The sequence below is a fragment of the Mustelus asterias genome, chromosome 10, assembly GCF_964213995.1.
Source record: "Mustelus asterias chromosome 10, sMusAst1.hap1.1, whole genome shotgun sequence".
NCBI classification, from domain to species: Eukaryota; Metazoa; Chordata; class Chondrichthyes; order Carcharhiniformes; family Triakidae; genus Mustelus; species Mustelus asterias.
In genome coordinates this window covers 71790334-71813620 of record NC_135810.1, presented here as the reverse complement: position 1 = coordinate 71813620, position 23287 = coordinate 71790334, and the positions used below count along the sequence as shown (strand labels likewise).

General features: G+C 42.7%; 1 protein-coding gene and 1 pseudogene across 4 annotated transcripts in view; both read right to left on the bottom strand.

The window, feature by feature from the left end:
• Positions 1 to 23287, bottom strand: part of tenm4 (teneurin transmembrane protein 4) — a 395445-nt gene that overhangs the window by 233157 nt on the left and 139001 nt on the right. For 2 of the 4 annotated variants that reach the window (XM_078222801.1, XM_078222802.1), the window contains exon 3: positions 1761 to 1970. The exons of 1 other annotated variant lie outside the window; for it this stretch is intronic. In XM_078222801.1, the coding sequence (XP_078078927.1) occupies positions 1761 to 1970 (210 nt within the window). The remainder of the gene's footprint in view (positions 1 to 1760; positions 1971 to 23287) is intronic. One more of the 4 variants, XM_078222799.1, reaches the window with a different exon arrangement.
• Positions 20596 to 22383, bottom strand: LOC144499658 (dynamin-like GTPase OPA1, mitochondrial; annotated as a pseudogene).

Genomic DNA, 23287 nt, shown 5'->3' with positions numbered 1-23287 from the left:
AAATTTATCCTGTCAGCATTTATAAACACTGGAGAGCAATAAGGAGTTGGAATCCCCCCTGCACGGATCGGAGTGTTGGGACCATTTACAGTAATTCATTTTGCAGACCCAGTCCAGGCTGGAATTTCATTGTGTTATCTTGCAAGAAAATCTTTCTATTCATATCCAGATTTTCTTTTCCTTTGCTTTCTCTTTGCCATAGCAACCATTGCTACCAGTCATTCTGGCTGAGTAATGTAATCTAAAATGGTACTACTCAGAGACAATGTCGACATTATTTACTGCAAGTGCAGCCACTCCAGAGGCTTCAGTACATAATCCAGACTGACACTTCAATGCAGGAGAGGGTGAGGGCTGCACTCTGGATATGTTGTCATTGGGAAGAGGCATGAAACCAAACAGCAGGAGAATTTTCCCCCAGGGTTGAGGCCAATGGGCAATATTTATCCCCCATCACAAAAATAGATGAGCTCAATGTGGTTATCAGGATCTTTCTAGGTGCAGAGAGGCAACAATCCAGGGTGCATCAGTGGCTGTTACTGTGCGATTGAAAGACTATCTAACATTAAGTCCTGATATTGCTCACTCCCTGGCATCCCATTTCCTTCCGGCCAGCATCAACACACATCTTTCTGGCTGCTGATTCAGTCTGAACTGCTTGGTGTGTAGCCTTGGTATCCAGTTCAATTGTGTTGAGCTTTTTAATCTCAGATTCAATAAGTCACTGACTGCCTTCTTTAACTCGCTGAAAATCACTCCTTCACTGCTGAATAATTTATTCATGAATTTTTATCATCCCAAGGTTTCACTAAAGATTTCGTACACTGAACAGCACCTCATCTCCACCCTTCACAGATATCAACTATTCCAGGACTCTGTAGCCCTCCTACACAAGTCTAACACACCCATTCTTCATTCAGCAACACTGGTTTGCTATGCCCAGTAAATTATTTTCATGATCCTCATCCTTAAAATCTTTCTAGTTTTATCCCCCCTTTGTAGGTAATATTTCACCATGCTTTCTTTAGACTCTAAGTTACTGCTTTTCCATTCTAGGAATCCAATTGTTTTTGTCTTTGCGCCCTTTGTCTTGTTACCTTCAAAATCCCCCTAAAGCCCATCCCTTCAAAGGTGCTTTCAGTATCCCCCTTTGATTCCTTACTTCCTGCTTGAACAACCCTACCTTCCCCCCAACTACCTTTTCTAAAATACTCTGAGGCCCTCCTTTACATGAAAAGTACACAGCATAGCAAATCATTCTTTTTGCTACAAGTCAGAAACTATAGTTAGATTTGACACTTCTTTTCATTTTTCTTTAAAAACATCAAATTAATTGCGGACTGTAAGTATTGTGGGCAGAATGGTTTTCTGAGTCAATCAGCAATGTTTGGAACATTAATTGTTTGGTCACTCAATGGACCTATCTTCTGAAGCCATCAACGCGCATAGGAAATATTACAAGTAGTAAAACGAATCACAGCTGGGATTAAGCTAACTTAAGAACACGGACAATAACTAGAATCAAGTAAAAGGACAAATCTAATTTAAGTAACTCATTTACTCTTTAATTTTCAGACAATGGCTGGTTAATCATAAAACATCATGCAAGTAACCGGTTACTTAGCGTTAGACAAAACTGATCTGTGGTTAGTAATAATGCTGTATTTGGTGTAAAGTTTTGCTAATCATCGCAGTACAGGGAGATGAAAGTAGAAGGGCAATCGCTACAATAAGGAAGCAATATAAATCGACTAACTCACCACTTGTGGGAACATACAGGTTTCCAGAACCAGTTTTAACCAAGAAAGAGTTGGGAACAAACTCCTCATCAGAGTCAGAGTCTCGGTTTGGCTGGGTCATGTTATTGCTGAGCAACCTTCGCTGGCTCTCATTGACTTCAGGAGGAGGGGGATGGGAGAGGTACTGCTCTACTGGGGTTGATGAAGCAGAAGAACAAGGCAGGGGAGGACCTGAAAACAAAACAAAAAAGCAACATAAACAAAAGTTAGGGACTTAAAAAAAGTCGAGGACAAATGATATAAATAACGATACATAATGGTTTGCATTACAAGGATAACGATAGTATTAATGACCAACAACAGAGGATGTATGCTGTTTCAAAACTCAAAATAATGAAAGTTAAAATTTTGTTAGGAACTTATCTTTTTATTGGTTTGTTTATCATATTTCCTGATGCTGCCAACAAGAACATTTTTGCACATTACCGACATTCATATTGCTTACATCTGTCTTAATAAAAATTAAAATGTCACAAATGCCATTGAATTTTCTCGGCTTGATTATATTTTTGTGTCTGAACATTTAGAACATGGAAAATGTTGCCTCAACTCTAAATAAATATACTATTGTGTAGGTGCTCATTGTAACCAATAACTGAATTAGATGAGTCCCTGTAATTCTTCATGGGAAAACTCCATAATTACTTTCAACCATACACGGGACAATTCATATTTCAGCACTTAATCTCAACCAAACATCCAAACAGAACTGTGTACACTTATTTCTAAAGCCGTCTCATTGGTGACCAGTGCCCTAATCATTACTTTTCTTCTGTGCTCAAGGTACTGTTGACATTTATTTCCCAGGACAAAAATACTGACCTCCAAATTGGAGTCAACTCAAGGACATCAGGAAGTATGGGCATATGGATTACATACCTTCCCCACTCTGGGCAGCACAGTAGCACAGTTATCACTGCTGCCTCACAGCCTTGGGTGACTGTCTGTGTGGAGTTTGCACGTTCTGCCCATGTTTGCGTGGGTTTCCTCTGGATGCTCTGGGTTCCTCTCACAGTCCAAAGATGTGCGGGTTAGGTGGATTGGTCATGCTGAATTGCCCCTTAGTGTTTCAAGATGTGTAGGTTAGGGGGATTAGCAGGGTAAATGCGTGGGTTGTGGGAATGGGGCACGGTTGGGTCTGGGTAAGATTCTCTTTCAGAGAGTTGGTGCAAACGTGATGGGCCAAATGGCCTCCTTCTGCATTGTCAGATCCTAACCACAGAAGTTATAATCTTTACTTAGATTTACAAATGTTATTTATGTACCATTTACTAGCCAGGTGACCAGCTCCCAAGTCTTTGCCACTGTTGCGCTATAACTCATTGGCCAGAGATCACAAACTTACCCGATGACGAATCATGGTTGTGAACCAGCAACTTAACATTTGGTCACACATTGCATGAGTAACTGGTACAATTGAATACATTTCTAAAGGAAGCACAGTAGTGAAGACAATGAAGGGTCTGAGAGAGTGAGAAATGAGGCCTGGTACCATCTGCCTTGTAAGAGTTTTAACAACACCAGGTTAAAGTCCAACAGGTTTATTTGGTAGCAAATACCATTAGCTTTCTAACGCCGGCATCTCCACATCATGACCATCTGCCTTATCAGCCAGCTTCAGAAGCACAATTGCGACTCCAGAAAAGATTCTCCAATACTGCCATTCGCGGTCCTCATTTACATTGAGAAATTAATGAAATACAGCCCAATACTAGAATTCTTTACCATATGTGGGACACTGTCCACATTCACCTGTCTGCCTATTTGAAATGGATGCATGGGCATCCTGAGGCCTGGCCTCCAGTTGCACATCTCTTAAAGGAAAGTTAGTGGTTGATGTGGGAAAACATGGCCTGAATTCTGGGTATCTGGATTGTTGGAGATCAGAAGTATGACCCAAGCTGTGTGTCAGGATCCAGCAGAAGTCTCGATGCGCTGACCTTGGTGGGAATTGCAGAGGAAGTTTGATCTATTGATGGGCAATTCCCCTGCACGTTGGGTCCCTATACAAAGCTCTTTGACTTTGAGTAGAGTCAGAGACTTTGGACAGTCCTGTCGAATATTAGGCAGGAAAATCCTAATCTCACATCTTGGTAAGGACAGAACCCTCTAATCACATACACTGAACCACCCTGTGAATTCCCCCTGACACCCCAGCCAACCCCCTGACTAACCCTCCCAACCTGACTACACCCATCCCCACCAAGTCAACTAAGTTTTCTGACCCAACATGACTACTATCACCCCAACCCCCTGCCACCCCACCAACCCCCACCACCTCATCCACCTGCCATCCTACCCATTCATTCATTCATCTGCTCACTCACTCACCTTCATCCAATCATCCACTAATATTCACACTAGAGGTGAGATTCTCCGGCCTCCCAGCGTGAGTTTCCCACTGGCAGGAGGTGGCGCATTGCTTGCTAATGGCGGGATTCTCTGGTCCCACTGCTGTCAATGGAAGTTCCCATTGATGTCACCCCACGCTGGCAGGAAACCCACGGGCGGGGGTATGCTGCCGGCGGGACCGGAGAATTCCACTGGCATGACCAGCTGGAGAATCCTGGCCCAGATCTTTAAACTTACCATATGGCAGCTAGTGCCATAAAAAGGGGAAGTGTCTCGTCTTTCCCCCAATGCTACCTCGCTGCGATGGAGATCTTCATGTGACTGTATGTTCTGCATTTCCAAAGAAGCTGGACTCAGGAAATCTGGCTGGATAAATGGAGCACAGTCTGGGTATTGAAAAGTTTGAGTGGAGTGACAATCTCCCAATAATCGCCACTTTGTGCAAGATCCTGGCCCAGGTTTTCTAGCATTTTTCAAAATGCAATTTACACCACATTTTAATTACTTTGCTGGCAACTCAGCCTTTTTTTTAACCCTACTGCCATTCCCTTCATTATTGTTAGCTGCTGCACTTAAAGAGCACCATGCAAAATGTTAATCATGGAATCATAGAATGATTACTGCACAGAAGGAGGTCAATTGGCCCGTAGTGTATGTGCTAGCTCGCTACAAGAGGAACTCAGCTAGTCTCACTGTCTTTTTCCCATAGCCCTGCAATTGTTTTTCTCATGAGATACTTATCTAATTCCCTTTTGAAAGCCATGATTGAAGCTACCTCTGCCACACTCTCAGGCAATGCATTCCAAATCATAGAATCATAGAATCATAGAAACCCGACAGCACAGAAAGAGGCCATTCGGCCCATCGAGTCTGCACCGACCACAATCCCACCCAGGCCCTACCCCCATACCCCTACATATTTTACCCACTAATCCCTCTAACCTACGCATCCCAGGACACTAAGGGCAATTTTAGCATGGCCAATCAACCTCGCCCGCACATCTTTGGACTGTGGGAGGAAACCGGAGCAACCGGAGGAAACCCACGCAGACACGAGGAGAATGTGCAAACTCCACACAGACAGTGACCCAAGCCAGGAATCGAACCCAGGTCCCTGGAGCTGTGAAGCAGCAGTGCTAACCACTGTGCTACCGTGCCGCCCCAGTTGCCATTGGAACCAGTTTTTGCGAATGAAACCATTACTTCTTTTGCTATTCATCTTAAATAGGTGTCCTCTGATTCTCGATCCTTCCATCAATGGGAATAGTTTCTCCTAATCTACTCTGTCTAAACCCCTCATAATTTTGAACACCTCTAACAAGTCCTCTCTTCTCTAAGGGAAAGAACCAAACTTCTCTTTTCTATCCATGTAACTGAAGTTCCTCATTCCGGAAATCACTCCCACTAATCTTTCATTACCCTTATTAAAACTTTCACATCCTTCTAAGCTGCTTTGCCCAAATTGGATACAATGCTCCAGTTGAAGCTTTTATAAAGTTTCATCATAAACTTCTTATTTTTTTACATCATGCCTCTATTTATAAAGCCCAGGATCCTTACTAACATCTTCTCAAGCTGCCCTGCCACCTTCAATGATTTGTGCACATACATCCGCAGGGTCCTTCAGCTCCTGCACCCCCTTTAGAATTATATCCTTGAATTTATATTGCCCATTGACATTTTTCCCTACCACACTTCGCTGCATTAAATTTCATCTGCCATGTATCTGTTCATTCCATCAGCCTGTCCATATCCTCTTGAAGTTTATCACTATCTTCTTCATGGTTCACAGCACTTTGAAGTTTTGTGTCTTGCCTCCTCATATGAAATCATTGTTGTGAGTAGCCAAACAGTGTGTGTTTTAAATGGATTACCTGCATATTTATTTGATACCAGATGATGATTTAAAAAACTACAAATTTTGAAATTATGCCTGCGACACCCAAGTCTCGCTCATTTTTATATCAAGGAAAGCAGCAGTCCAGGTATCTACGCATGGAGATCTTTACTGCACATCCTCTTCCAGTCCAAAAAACGACTATTCACCACCACTCCATTTCCAGTCACTCAACCAACTTTGTATCTATGGTACCATTGTTCTTTGTATTCCATGGGCCTTAACTTTGGTGACAACACTATTACATGGCACTTTAATAAACACTTTTATAGACCACATTACCTTTATCAATCCTCTGTTACCTCATCAAAAAACAAACAAGTTAGGTAAAAATGATTTTTTAAGTAAAAACATCCAAAGATGTGCAGGTTTGGTGGATTGGCCATGCTAAATTGCCCCTCAGTGTGCCAAACTGTGTAGATTAGGGGACTAGTGGGATGAATATGTGGGGTTACGGGGATAGGGCCTGGTTGAGATGTTCTGTCAAAGAGTCGGTGCGGACTCGATGGGCCAAATGGTCTCATTCTACACCATGGGGATTCTTTGATTTATTTTAAACAAATCCATGCTGGCTTTTTTGATTCATCCACACTTGCCCAAGTGACTGTCAATTTTGTTATGTTTTCCTGCCTCTGAGGTTAACCTGACTAGCCTGGGTTTATCCTTATACCCTTTTTCAAACAAGATTGTAATGTTTGCAATTCTCAAGTCCTCTGGATACAACGCAATCTTATATCGAAGAAGGATTGGAAGATTATGGACCATGTCTCTGCAATTCTTTCTGCCCTTAAGCATAGGAATTCTGTTTTGGATTTTGAACATGCTGGCAGCTTCAGATCAAGGAGTTGATGAGAGACCACAAGTATGTTTACAATGACATCCAATGACATCTCTAGCCTGGGAAGTACATTGATAGATATCAATCTGGACATTTAAGGCAGCAATCATTTTCACTGGCTATATTTTACAAGACAGGTTGTGACATCTGCTGCATAATGACTTGCTGACAACAGCCAGAGAAGGGACTCCTACAGAAGTGTAGATTACCACTGCATTAAGCTTATCTTCTACCAGATGCTTACTAGGAACCCTGGGGCATGTGATACATCCTGCAGGGGGCAACACCATATCAAGCTGTCTGTGGGAAGGGGGCATTGGTTGGATAGGATTCATACCTTTAACTGGGTGGTGGGTTTCCCTCGCGTACTAGATGTTGCAGACAATACTGATGTGAGTATCGGATCCTCAACTCAGAGCATTTCATAATATTGCAGCACAGAAACAGCCCTACAAAGGTGTTTATGCGCCACATGAATCTCCTGCTACTCTATTTACTTCTTTGCATATGATTAACATCTCCTTCAATTCCTTTCTTCCTCATGTTCTTACTTAGCTTCCCCATAAGTACAATGACACCAGTCACCTAAATTACTCCATCTGTTAGTGAGTTCCACATTCTAACCATATTAACTGTGTGACCTATCAGAAAAAATAAAGTTTGCACTCTGTTAATTTTCAGGGGGTGAAACCTTAAAATGGACAGATTGAGGTACACGGAGGAGGAAGGTGAGTTGGGAGAATTGTTTGAAATGGTGCATCCCAGAGGAAGCATAAGGCATATGTGCAGACGGAAGCAATGCATCGACCTGTGTCTCCCTCTTCTGATGTGGAGATGCCGGCGTTGGACTGGGGTAAACACAGTAAGAAGTTTAACAACACCAGGTTAAAGTCCAACAGGTTTATTTGGTAGCAAAAGCCACACAAGCTTTCGGAGCTGCAAGCCCCTTCTTCAGGTGAGTGGGAATTCTGTTCACAAACAGAGCATATAAAGACACAGACTTAATTTACATGAATAATGGTTGGAATGCGAATACTTACAGCTAATCAAGTCTTTAAGAAACAAAACAATGTGAGTGGAGAGAGCATCAAGACAGGCTAAAAAGATGTGTATTGTCTCCAGACAAGACAGCCAGTGAAACTCTGTGGGGGTTAACTTGGGGGTAAACTTGGGGGTTAGCCCCCACAGAGTTTCACTGGCTGTCTTGTCTGGAGACAATACACATCTTTTTAGCCTGTCTTGATGCTCTCTCCACTCACATTGTTTTGTTTCTTAAAGACTTGATTAGTTGTAAGTATTCGCATTCCAACCATTATTCATGTAAATTAAGTCTGTGTCTTTATATGCTCTGTTTGTGAACAGAATTCCCACTCACCTGAAGAAGGGGCTTGCAGCTCCGAAAGCTTGTGTGGCTTTTGCTACCAAATAAACCTGTTGGACTTTAACCTGGTGTTGTTAAACTTCTTACTGTGTCTCCCTCTTCTACCAGCGAACCTCCTTTGATTATTTTCAGCAAGGAACCTGAGAGACTTAAATAATTCTGTCAGCTTCTTCCCATCATTGTGGTCTTTTTCTTTCCTTCAGTGCCTCTCCTGCACAACAGTAGGAAGTGTTGCTGAATCAAACAGATGAACATTTCCATCATACCATTGTGATCAATTTTAGATTGAAAATATATGATCAATAATCGATTTTCAAGTTTGCAGATGACGCCAGCGCAGTGGATTGGCTCTCAAACAATGGTGAGACGGAGTACAGGAAAGAGATAGAAAATCTGGTGAATCTGGTGCAATGACAATAATCTCTCCCTCAATGTCAACAAAAGGATGGAGATAGTCATCGACTTCAGGAAGCATAGTGGAGAACATGCCCTGTCTACATCAACGGGACAAAGTAGAAATAGAACATAGAACATAGAACATTACAGCGCAGTACAGGCCCTTCGGCCCTCGATGTTACGCCGACCAGTGGAACCAATCTAAAGCCCCTCTAATCTACACTATTCCAATATCATCCATATGTTTATCCAATAACCACTTCAACGCTCTCAACGTTGACGGGTCCACCACTGCTGCAGGCAGGGCATTCCACGCCCTTACTACTCTCTGAGTAAAGAACCTACCTCTAACATCTGTCCTATAATCTCTCACCCCTCAATTTAAAGCTATGTCCCCTCGTGCTAGCCAACACCATCCGAGGAAAAAGGCTCTCACTATCCACCCTATCTAATCCTCTGATCATCTTGTATGCCTCTATTAAATCACCTCTTAACCTTGTTCTCTCTAACGAAAACAACCTCAAGCCCCTCAGCCTTTCCTCATACAATTTTCCCACCATACCAGGCAACATCCTGGTAAATCTCCTCTGCACCCTTTCCAACACTTCCACATCTTTCCTATAAATACGGCGACCAGAACTGTACGCAATACTCCAAATGCGGCCGCACCAGAGTTTTGTACAGTTGCAGCATGACCTCCTGGCTCCGAAACTCAAATGGTCGAGAGCTTCAGGTTTTTAGGTGTCCAGATCACTAACAGCCTGCCCTAGTCCCTCCATGCGGACACTATAGTTAAGAAAGCCCACCAAGCCTCTACTTTCTCAGGAGGCTAAGGAAATTTGGCATGTCCACTATGACTCTCACCAACATTTCAGATGCACCATAGAAAGTATTCTTTCTGGTTACATCACAGCTTGGTATGGCTCCTGCTCTGTCCAAGACCGCAAAAAAACTACAAAGGGTCGTGAATGATGCCCAGTCCATCATGCAAACCAGCCTCCCATCCATTGACTCTGTCTACATTTCCCACTGCCTCGGCAAAGTAGCCAGCATAATTAAGGACCCCACGCACCCCAGACATTCTCTCTTCCACCTTCCTCCATTAGGAAAAAGATACAAAAGTCTGAGGACACGTACCAACCGACTCAAGAACAGCTTCTTCCCTGCTGCCATCAGACTTTTGAATGGACTTACCTCATATTAAGTTGATCTTTCTCTACACCCTAGCTATGACTGTAACACTACATTCTGCACGCTCTCCTTTCCTTCTCTGTGTACGGTATGCTTTGCCTGTACAATGCACAAGAAACAATACTTTTCACTGTACACTAATACATGTGACAATAATAAATCAAATCAAATCAAGATCAAGATCAACTACATCTCTTTTCTGTCCAGTCAGAACTTCCCTTTTGATGGCAAGTTGTAACCCTAGGAGGTGATGCTTTCCAGAGTATCTGATTTCCAGTCAAAGATGCCACAGTCCTGGATCCCTGGACAAAGCATTTTCTGCACACTATTCGCTCAGATATGATCAGACCTGTTATCACACCATAGGTGCAAGGAGGTGAGTGCATCACATTTTTCCTATCATCAGCAAATTGGGGTTGATAAGACTTACTTCTCCCGTAAACGTGCAGTTATACTTTATTGAGCCTTAAGGAATAAAAAGTGGCTGGGAAGATTATTCAGGGTGATTATTTAGTAAACTGGTGGAAGGCAGGTGATAAGAAATATTGCAAACATTTGGAGCGGACCAGTTCCACTTAGTTCTGTTCAGAACACAGTATTTTCGATAACATGGCAGCAGTAATGATTTAACTTGGAATCAGGAAGAATCACAGATTATGAAATGAAGATAAATGGCAAGGCTCAGTTGCTTACCAAAAATTACATATTTAGTGAAGTCTCGATTCAGAACGCTTAGCTTACTCTCTTCATGTTTTACACATTTTAATAAGACACGCATTTAAATTGAAGCAAAACCAGATTGAAATCCCACAGAGGCCAAAGGGTTTTGCATACTGCTAAGCTGCTGAAATTCTAAGGCACTTTCCGAGGCTTCCCAATGGGACGTCCGGGCCCCTGTGTGTTTGTGCTGCCAAGTGTTACGTTGGGAGATGTTGTCAATGTGATTGCCGCAGGTAGTGTTTACTCTCGAGGTTTAAGGGGATCAGAAAGACCAACAACGATACTTCCAGGTCTTAGATCACTGAACTATGAAGACTGCGTCAAAAGGGCATCTCAATACTGTTCTAGTCGGAAAGAAAGACAAATGGGTGGTGGAAGCACCAGCATGCTAATGTCTCAAAAAGAATCATGAAAGGAATGCCGACAATGAGTGTGTATAAGTTCTTTGTCTAAAACCAGCAAAAGGAACTACCAAATAAACTAGGGAAACCATAAGCTACACATTACATGATGAGGAACTCCAATAGCCAAACTGTTAACCTCTGGAACAGACTGCCACCTAGTGCTGTGAATGCTGGCTCTGTGTAAACATTTGTTAAAAAGTAAATGGAATAAAAATCAGATTCCTGTAGCGAGGAGGGATATTGGCTAAACATCTGGATAGAAGGGAAAATGATGTATATGAGGAGTTCTGAACTATGACCTTTTCTCATTGCTCCTTCCACTGTTACACTTTTATGATCAAGAGAACCATAGTAGAAGTCCTAACAAAAAGAGTTGAAAAATACCTGATGAAGGTTGGTGATTATATAAAACATATATGCCAGGTGTCCAGTAGTTGGGATCCTATTGCAGTGTTTAGAACAATTAACAATGATATCCTCCTCCACTGTGCATCCTCTATTCTTCAGATTCATGGGGCGGGATTTTCCAGCCGCGCTTGCCCCAAGATTGGAAAATCCCGGTCCAAGGTCAACGGACCTTTGCATGGTCCTGCCCCACCTGTTATGATTCCCGTGGCAGGCAGGACGGGGAAAATTCTGCCCATGGTCTTTGGTGTCATTCCTCTCCATTTGCATCCAGGAGCAGCTGATTTTTCCATGCCTTGTACCATTACCTCTGGAGTGCCCCAGTGATTTATCAGCTCCTCCTTTTCCTTCTATTCTTCTCCTAACCAACAGCATCTTTAGGCAGGGTGGTAGCTTCCACATGGACCCAGCTTTACCTCACCATCACTTCTCTTGACCCCTTGACTGTGCCTATGCTGACAATCTGCTTGTTTGACAACAATCCTGTATAATTCACAACTCCTTCCAGCCCAACGCCAAGGTTGCCAAAGCCATTGTTTTCGAGCCTTGCCACAAACTCTCACATTCTGCTCCATTGCCACCTAGTCTACTATCCACGCTTCGCACACCAAAACTCTCAGCCTAAACCGCATTATAGCAATTTTGGCATTCTGTTCAATACTGAATTCAGATGATCAGACCCAGATCCTTCACCAAGACAACTTGATTCAAGACAACTTGATTCAAGCTCATATGTATGTAAGAATGGGGACTGAACTAACTAATTTAGGAGGACAATAACTGTCTGATGAACTAAGATAACGATGAACTTGACATGGTCATGTTGACTTAACACATTCATCATTTGCTACTGATAAAATAATTACAGGGTCGGAACATGCTGAGACAGCAACATGCCACCTCAAGGTGAATGAGTAATTATGCAAGTAATGTGTGAAATGCCAAAGGGAAAGGAAGGGCACAGAATGCTAAAAAATTATGACAATTCTCGAGGACAGTCAGACTAAGAAGGCCAAGCCTGATCCCCTTAGGAATGTGGGAAAGCCAGGTTGTATCAGTTCTTAGTATATAACTGTAACTGTTGTAATGCAATTGATGTCTATCAATTGCTTATCGGCCTTTTGGCTAAGATCAAGCATGGGATCATTCATGAGCACAGCAAGTAGTCTTTCAGGTTAAAGTCCAACAAGTTTATTTGGTCGCACAATAACCAGATTAAAGTCCAACAGGTTTATTTGGTAGCACAAGCTTTCAGAGTGTCGCTCCTTCTTCTGTTGTGAGACTTCTTACTGTGCTTACCCCAGTCCAATGCCGGCATCTCTACATCATCATTCATGAGATCAGGTGTTATGCCTGTTCTTGTCAGCTTGGATCTAGTGTATCTCCTTTGTGAGGAATTGTGAAATTGGATTCGATTTGAATTTGAACTTGTTTTGGAGCAAGCAAGGAGATGGGTTAAGGGATTGCCCTATCCACTCTGCGCTTTAACAAAATGGAATAAAATTTTAAAATGGTGTCTGTTCAACAATGCATTCAAACCTGAACTGTGAGGAAACATTTATCTAACACTTACAACTTCTTTCTGGCATCCCATCTTTCATCCTTCATAATTTCCGAAACTCAAATTCTGTCCCACTGTAGGGCCCTTTCAACCTTTATCCCAATCCTGACTGATTGACCCTAACTCTGCAATGCATTCAATTCAAAATCCTTATTCTAGTTTTGAATCTCTCCTTGCCTCATCTTCCATGCAATCTGCTCCAGGCCTTTGTTCCTCTGCTTCTGCTTCCATACATTATCCCTCCACGAGACACATCATGGTCCACACGGCCTTCATATGTCTCAGTCCTACTCTTCGGAATTCATTCTCTAAGCCTTCCAGTTTCCTCAAAAGCCATCAGTTTCATTTGGTCGCTCCTCAATTTCTCTTGGTTCCTGATTTAACATCCATTTGAATTATGTCTTTATTTTTTTTGTTAAAAATGCAACATGAAATGCAAGCTATTGTAAATAAATAAAACAGATCCTTGTAACATGATCTAAGTTGGCAGCTTGTTATGGTATAAATTTCATGCTGAATTTACATTTGTAGTAAAATAAACTTGATGACAATTACACTACCCTTCAAGGCAGCACTATGCCAACAATACTAAGCTATGGTGCAGTGCCTTGACAACTGCAATATCCAATAAAGCAGCCCCATGACAGCTTTACTAATCTATAATGCAAGTCCATGGCAACTGCAGTGCAGTGTCATAGTAACAACATTATCTTACGGTGCAGTGCCATGAAAATAACAAAGCTACAGTGCAGCACCATAGCAACTACACATATATATAATGCAGCACCATAGCAACTACACATATATATAATGCAGCACCATAGCAACTACACACAGATATAGAGCAGCGCCATAGCAATTACATACAGATATAGAGCAGCACCACAGTAACTACACACAGAGATATAGTGCAGCACCACAATGACCACAGACACTCCAGTACAGCACCATAACGACCACACACAAATATACTGCAGCGCCATAGCAACTGCACACAGATATAATGCAGAACCATAATGACCACACACACTCTGGTGCAACACCATAGCAACGACACACAGATATAGTGCAACACCATAGCAACTACACACAAATAGAGTGTAGCACCATAGCAACTACATACAGATATAGTGCAGAACCATAATGACCACACACACTCCAGTGCAGCACCATAATGACCACACACACTCCAGTGCAGCGCCATAATGACCACACACACTCCAGTGCAGCGCCATAATGACCACACACACTCCAGTGCAGCACCAAAATGACCACACACAGATATAGTGCAGAGCCATAATGACCACACACACTCCAGTGCAGCACCAAAATGACCACACACAGATATAGTGCAGTGCCATAATGACCACACACAGATATAGAACAGCACCATAAAAACTACACAAAAATATAGTGCAGCACCATAATGACCACACACAGATATAGTGCACACTGATATAGTGCAGCACCATAACAGCTACACACAGATATAGTGCAGCGCCATAGCAACTAATTTAAGCCATAGTTTAGCACCACGAGAACTACACTAACCAATACCCGCACAATCAAAATTACACTAATTATAGAGTTGCTTCATACATCACAGTGAATTTCCGAGTTAGTTGTATTTACCTGCCCTGTAAGCTCTGTTGCAGTCTGTGTTAGTGACCTGAACAGACTGTAATGTTGCTCTCACATTTTAAAAAGAGGGAAACTTGCCTGCAATTGGAAAGCCCTACACAATGCTTGACTATCTTGACCTTGCTTTAATTTTAAACAGAGGGCAATACTTTAACAAATGTTGCTCTGGGGCAGATAAAAAAAAGTAATTGGCACAGGTTCTGTATCCTATGCTTCCTCCTGGGAACAGGTCTGAAGTTTGACCTGTTTGCTCGGGAAGGTTATGTTCTGGCTGCAGGGCGACCCGCACCTGGTGCAGCTTTGGTTCGTTTGTGAGCTACATTTATTCGTGGATATGGGAACATAACCTTTCATTTGCTGGTGGATTTGGGAGCCCACGAACACCCGCTGGTGTTTGTATCATCGGAATTTCATTGCAGACAATTCTGTTGGCTGGACAATGTTTACAGAAGCTGGAAGGTGTTTGCTGAGATGCTAGCTTGAGACTTTGAGTTAGTCCTTTATATTTAAACTTAGAGACGCAATATTTCATTGTGTACTGCTTTCAGTCTCCACATTACCGATATTGAACATTATTTCAAAAGAACCAAGAGGAATTGCACATTTCTTATAGAATATAAACCTTGTACATCTGCAGTCAGAACTACAGTATCGTTCCTGTGTGGTGCATTTTTCTTCACTTAGCTTCAGAATTATTTTATGTCATGCAACGGCATTTGAAGTCATTTTTCTTTGTGTTTTGCTAGTCAATAATGCATCATATTCAGTAATTTATTATTCCAGTAGTGAGTTAAGGTGTTCCTTTCTTTTCCTCCAACTTGTTATACATGCCTGAGAAATAACTCAGAGATTCTGTAGTTAGAAGCAATGTTGCACTAATGTCTGAAAACAGCTCGAGTACTGGCCCAGGACTGAAGTAAAAAGCTAAAAGGACATTTTTACTCCTCATGCCATTCTTCAACATATGCCGTATCATTTTCCTTCCTCCCCACACATGGCTTCACTCAGTGGTTTCCAAACTTTTATGAAAATATTGTCTGGGTCCTCAATAATAAAATCTCTGATGACATCGGATCCCTTCAGGGACCTGTTGGGGTCAGTGAACCCTCGTTTCAAAAACCTACACTTAAGGTTTAGCAACAATTTTCTCTTTCTTAAATGTTGCTTTTGCTTTGCAAGTGTGCACTTTGAGAGTTTTTATAATAACTTGGAATTATTTGTCCAACTGTACAGCTGAAATGCAAATTCTGACACCTGGAGGATGTCTATTGAAAACCAGCAGCATGCAGAGGATTAAACTAGCTGTTTTCCACTTTTCTGAGAGAAAGGGAGCACAATCCTACATACTGTGTGACTTAAATTAGTGCTTTTTAATCCTCTGGATAAAAGTGTTGTTGGACTCTAGGGAACTGTGCCTGAGGTTTAGCACGCAATCCAATGGAATTTTATTAAAAGCGAATAACATTGCTTTTATGGTGCTTCAATTTTTTATTTGAGGTTTAAAAAAATAAAAGTGTGCGAATACCTCAAATGAGATAATAAAACAATGGCCACAATGTTACGGCCTTTCACGCTGGCGGGATTTTCCCATCTCGTTGCAGTGAACAGAGATTTGGCTGGACGCCAAATTCACCAACTTCGCTGCAGCAGGAACGTGGCGTGAACGGCCGGCAAGATCATACCCAATGGGCGGGATTTTACAGCCTTGTTCGTTACGAAACCGTAAAATCCCGCCCGACCTCTCCATCGTCCACCCCTCACCCGCTCTTTTCCCGTGGCAGGTGGGGCGGTAAAGTTCCGGCCAATATGTTTTTACAAACATACATGTGAAGATATGAGCATACAAATTAGGAACAGGGACAGGCTGTATGGCTCCTCGAACCTGCTCCACCATTCAATAAGATCATGGCTGATCTGATTGTGGCCTCAATGTAATATTCTGCCTATCTCGACACCCTTTGATTCCCTTGTTAGTCAAGGATCTATTTACTGCTGCCTCAAAAATAATCAACGACCCTGCCTCTACTTTTCTCTGGGGAAGAGAGTTCCACAGACTCAACTCTCAGAGAAACAGATCTCTCCTCATCTACTTCAAAAATGGGAAACCTTTTATTTTTAAACTGTGACCCCTAGTTTTGATCTCTCTGTCAAGGGAAAACATCCTCTCAGCATCCACTCTGTCAAGTCCCCTCAGAATCTTATGTGTTTCAATAAAGTCACCTCTCATTCTTCTAAACTTTCATGAGTAGAGGCCCAACCTGTCCAACCTTTCCTCAGGAGACAGCATCCTCATCCCGGGAATCAGTCGAGTGAACCTTCTCTAAAAGGTCTCTAATGCAATTATGTTCTTTCTTAAATAAGGAGACCAAAACTGTCCACAGTATTCCAGATGTGGTCACATCAGTGCCCTGTATAACTGTAGCAAAACAACCCTACTTTTATATTCCATTCCCCTTGCAATAAATGGCAACATTTCATTTACAGTACCTTGCTGTACCTCATATCAACTTTTTGTGATTCATGTCCCAACCATATCCTATTTCTATTCTTCATGCCAAAGTGGACGAGTTCACATTTTCACACATAATATTCCATTTGCCAAATTTTTCCCTTCTCAATTAACCTATCTATATCCCTTTGGAGTTTCTTATGTCCACTTCACAACTTACTTTCCTATCTTTCTTTGTGACATCAGCAAATTTAGCAACTATACAGTTGGTCCCTTTATCCAATTCATCGATATACATTGTACATTTTTGAGGCCCCAGCACTGACCCCTGTGACACTCCACTCATCTCTTGCCAACCAAAAATGACCATTTATTCTTACTCTTTGCTAACCAATGAGTTCAAAGATTGTGTAGTAACGAAAGATGCAGCACCTTGGCAGAAACCTTTAGAAATTCAAGTACATCACACCCACAGGTTTTCCTTTATCAACATTGCATGTTATTCCCTCAAAGAACTCTAATAAATTAGTCAAACATAATTTCCCTTTCACAAAACTATGTTGACTCTGCCTGATTGCACTGAGATTTTCTAAATGCCCAGTGATAACCTCCTTGTGATTGATGTTAAGCTAACTGACCTGTAGTTTCCTGTTTTCTGATTCCCTCCTTTCTTAAATAGGGAAGATAGATTGACTATTTACGAAGAATCCAATGAATTTTGGAAAATCAAAACCAGCGCTTCTCCTATTTCAGCAGCCACTTTTTAAAGACTCCAGGATGAAGTCCATCAGGACCTAAGGACTTGTCAGCTTTTAGTTCCAATAATTTTCTCAGTTTCATTTCCCTGGTGATCGTAACTGTTTGAAGTTCCTCCCTCCCTTTCAATTCTTGAATCACTATTATTTCTAGGAAGACCAGCACTCACTTTACTTACTCTTTTCTTTTTTAAATACCTGCAGAAACTCCTACTGTCTGCTTTGATATTTCTAGCTAGCTTTCTCTCATTTCTCCTTCCTAATTATTCTTTCAGTCATCTCTGCTTTTTCTAAAATTCTGCCAATCTTCTAACCTGCCACTGATTTTTGCTTTTTCTTTCAATGCTACCTTTAAGTTCTTTATTTAGCTACAGATAGTGTGCCCTTCCCCTACTGTCTTCTTTCTCACTGGAATGTATCTTTGCTGCGCATCCTAAAATACTTCCTTAATTGTCTGCTACCGCATCTCTACTGACCTATCCTTAACCTAATTTTCCAGTTCACTTTAGCCAGCTCTGTCTTCAACCCTCATTGTTGCCCTTATTGCAGTCTTCTCTTTCTCAAACTGAATGCAAAATCCAATTATATTATGATCACTGCTAACTAGGGGTGCCTTTACTATTAGATCATTAATTAATCCTGTCTCGTTGCATCTCACCAGATCTAGCTGGCTATAGCATATGCTGTCCCAAAAATACTGCTATGAACTCATTTTCCAGGGTACCTTTGCCAATCTGATTTGCCCACATTTGTCTCCATATAAATTAAAAAACCCCTGATTATCATCATACTATTCTCTTAAACCCTAATTATCTCTTTCTGTCCTTCCACACTGTTTCACACGGTTTATAGGGCCCCTATTGTTAGGGGTCCTATAAACTGCTCTCAGAAATGATTTCCCATCTTAATTTTTTTCTTATCTCTACCCAAACGGATTCTACATTCAGATCTTTAGAACCAAAGTCCTCCATCTCTAATGTACTAATGATATCCTTATTTAACAGGGCTTCCTGTGCTTCTCAAATGTCATGTGTCTTGAATATTCAGATCCCAGCCTTTGACATTTTTGGAGTCAAGGCTTTAGAGTCTACATATATACTTCTATTTGGGCTGCCAATTCCTTCATCTTATCACGAATGCTATGGTGCGTTTAGATACAGAGCCTTTACTTTTGTCCTTTGGCAGCCTCTGGCTTTTTCTGTTGCCTGACTCTGAGGTTTATATGCTCTGTCCCTTCCTGCCATGCTCCGATTATCATTTCCATTATTGGTACCTTGTTCCCAAATTAATCACATCCAGGGAGGTGCGGAAGCTAGAGGTCACTCTGCTGCTGATTCTGTTCCAACCGCCCAGATGAGGTGACGGTTTCAATTTCTGTCAGGTCTCAAAGACTGGGCATTATTAGATGGCCACTTCACACCTTGTCCAACTAAATGTTAAGCAGATTGTACACTTTAATTGCATGCCTCTTGAGTTCTTGCCTTGGCTGTGTGCATACTTATTAGAGGAACTCTGATATAATTTACTACAGAAATTGTTATACATAAGCTACTGGAAATGGCTGGAAAGATTTTGTATTTATGCATTTTTCAAATCCTGATAACTACATTTTCACTTACATTTATGTTTTCTATATATTATTTCATTCGTAAATAAACCTGACCAAGTGGGTTTGGCCTGTATATATTGGTCTGACGCTGTTATTTTCAGTCTTTTGGAAGCGACGAGATTATGAACACACATCTTATGCGTTCTCTAGAGTAATATACTGCAATTAGAAATTAATTGTCGAACTGTAGCCTGTGAATCTATCATGGGGCAGAGTTTCTGCTTGTTTGCACCAGTAATATCAGCACAATTTAGTCACACCCCTCAGTCGACATTGTGAGACTGCTAAGGGAAGTGTCTTCAAATTTTATTTAACGTTTAAAATGCATAGCCAAAAATAGGCATGTATGCAAAGTATTTTCATATCAATATGCAATTTACTAAAATGATTAGCATACACCAATGTAAATAGCTGGTGGTTCAACACTGTTTTTCCTCAAGTCATTTTCAGTGATTTTAAATGAGGATTGGACACTCTGATTAAAACGTTTATTTCTTGTGAAAAAAAATAATTTTCAGCACAATTCAAGAAAGTTTTAATTTGTTACCATTCTTAAACATATCAATGAGTACAAAAAGAATTGGGTGGAATTTTCCCAAATAATGGCTAAGGTAATAATTTTCTGTCTGTTCATGCCTCGCCGTCGCTGCAGGCAAGATTCGAAAATTTGGTGCTCAGCCAAATCTCTGTTCACTGCAGCGGAACCAGAGAATCTCGTCAGTGTGAACGGTCAGAACATTCCAGCGTAAGTGGCATAAGGGTGTGAAAACCGGAGTGATCCATGCCAGTCTGTCTGGCGCAGACCAGATTGCAAATCATCCCACACTTAGGGCCTGATTTCACCATTTTGAGTCTTCGTGTCGAATCTGGGCGCCAAATAGATCCGAACCTGGAATCCTCTTTCCAGCGCGCCCATACGGGTTTTGCCGGCTCCAGTCCGAACTGCGCAGTGGGCGGGACTTAGCGCTGCCGGACTGATCGGAGCCCTGAACTGCGCATGCGCAGTTCAAAAAAAGATCTGAAGCAGCGCTCCCGGGCGGGGAGAAAAAAGCAGAGAGAGCAACTCTCTGACACAGATCATCTGGGGGGGGGGGGGGGGGGGAGAGGAGGAGAGGGGGCGTGACGGATCATCCTCTGGGGGTGGGGGGGAGGGGGGAGGATGGGGGGATGTATGACAGTGTGTGACGAGAGACTGTGTTATTTTTCTTGACGAAGAGCTTCAATTAATACTTCTAACTTCTCTTGAATCTCACGAACCCTTTTGAGGTCCTCTGCTAGTTGAACTCGCCTTCCTGTCAACAGTTGAATTTTTTAAGCATTGTCATCAGCAAAACCCTCCAACACTTCTTTCACATTCTTTTCGAGGCGTCGCACTTCAGTATTTGTTAGCTGTTGTCGGAGTGTGTTTGCTGTAATAGCTAGCATTCACTGAATGTGCCAGAACAGGATAACGTTATTGCATTCAAGCTCAGAATCTACAAAATGCCTTTGGTAATAGTGGAAACCTCTTCTGCAAAGATTACAATGGTTCAGCGATTCCATTAGGAAGTGTTTTCGGTAAACTTGGTGCCAAGTATCTTTAATCAGAATGGTGTCCACATCTACATTTTTGGCCTCCAGGTTTTTACGAACTGTTGTAACTTCATTGTTAGCAAGATAAGCTGTATGTTCCTCAGTGATTTTTAGCAGCCGTTCCAGTTTGGTTTTGGTTTCAAAGAACAAAGAACAATACAGCACAGGAACAGGCCCTTCGGCCCTCCAAGCCCGTGCCGCTCCCTGGTCCAAACCAGCTGTTTTATTTCGAACATGCTGTTCTCGAGACCGTGATTTCCAGTAGAACCACCTTTCTTGCCAATCTGGCCCCGCCATATCACGAATTACAGATTCAGTATCTCGAAGACGGGTTTGCAAGGTTTCTTCGAGGAAATGGAAAGCTGCATCCCACTGCTGTTTGTCAGATATGGAACGATCTTCTAAAGCATTGTGCTGGATGACTCGCAGACTGTCTTCAGCCTGCTCATCCCATTTGTGACATTTTATACTTTCATCTTTAACAGCATGTTTTAGTTTGTCAAAGATATCATCATGGTCCTTCCCTTTGTGCTCTGACATAAATCGAGCAAATTCATCCTCCAAGGTTCCCCAAGCAACCTCTACTGCTTTGTGAGGCAACTGTTTGTCAGTCCACTGCTTGAGCTTGATGCCCACTGTGGTATTGAATGTGCCTGAATTCACAAACTGGGCAGCAGGAAGGTAAATATTCTCTATCACATGTGTAGAGACTCTTTCCCACAGTTTCCTTTGTAGAAAACCTTCCCAGTGTTTTGGAGTAACCTGACCTAAGCTGGTCACTTCATCCAGAATTCCATTCTTCGCCTTCTTGTATAGTTCATTCCTGTCGAGTTCCCTCAGCCGAGGATAGTTGTACTTCCATTCAGTTTCAAGGTTGAAGCGAGTAGCTTTAAATGCATCAGCCAGTTGTTCCACAGACTCGCGCACCATCTTCCAGAAACAGTCTGAAACTGCTCGGCTCAAGTTCTTAGTTGTCACTTGATGTGCTTTCAGCATCCCTGTCTTCAACAATTTTGAATTCTGAAAGAACTCTCCTTCATAATCCTTTATGGAATCGATACCTTCATTGGTGTTGCCTCTACCGATAACAACTGCAAAGTAACCCAAAGCCTTCATTGGAAACAACTTGCCTTCCACAATCTGTTGAATCCGACTTGGACTGGCTAGGTTTTTCTCAGCAAGATCCACTTTGGTCAACACAAAGATGGTCCTTCTGTCTTGTGGGTCCATCTGGCTCACCAAGTCAGTTACAGTACTGCGTTCAGCATCTACTGCACCATCTTGGATACAAAGGATCATGGCATTAGGGTTCTGCATGTAAGCCTTGCTTATGCTAAAAATTATATCCTTGGTGTCAGCAGCCATTCCTGGTGTTACAGTACTGATAGCACCAGGAAGATCGACCAGTACCATTCATTATCCTTTGCCTCCCAGGGGTGTCCGATCCTGGGGGTGGGGGTGGGGGGGTGTCTGCCAGGGAGGCCTGCCTCTCAGGGGAGTCTGTTCCGGGGGGGTAGTCTGCCGGGGTAGTTAGCGGGGGGGGGGGGGAGGGTACACGAAGGATGGTTGAGGAGGATGGGCTTCGGAGGTTCCCCTGCAGGATAGAAATCCACTTTGGACTTTTATTCTGCAGGTCGCTTACAACGCGGATCCGGAACGGGCGAGAAGACAGTAAAGTGGGATTTGGCGGTAGGGTTGGGCACGCGGTTCATTAAGTCGATTTAAATGCATGCTAATGCATTTAAATCGTTGGGCCGCCCGATTCGGGTGCGGGCCGGACCCACGCCCGAATCGGGTGTCGGTAAAGCCGCGATATGCTCGGAATCGGGTGCAGATCGTGGTATAGGCCCGACGCCCAACTTTACCACGATTTCGCGCCCGTTTTTTGGTAATATCGGGCCCTTAGTCATATTTTGGGAGAGTGGTGAATTGTGTGCCGGTTCAGGGAGGGGCAGAGCCTAAACACGCCGGTGAACCCAGCTGAAAAGTGATCAGGTGCCATTTTGAAAGAGTGCCCGATTTTACAATGCACATGGAGACACTTGCTCTCCCTCCCCCCATGAACATCGGCACCCTCCCCCATTGGTAGCAAATTTCCCCACCCCTCGCCGACATGGATCGCCAACATCGGGGCATTGGGGGCCTCCCAATGGGTCCCCCTTCATGATCCTTGACATGCCCCCACTTCATAGCCTCCTCTTTGAGGCCCACCTGTCATGCCCCACCCCTCATGACCCCACTCAAGCCCCACCCCCACAAGCCCCACCCCCTTGGTACTGCCCCTGACACACTGGCAGTGTCCATCTGGCAGCGCTCA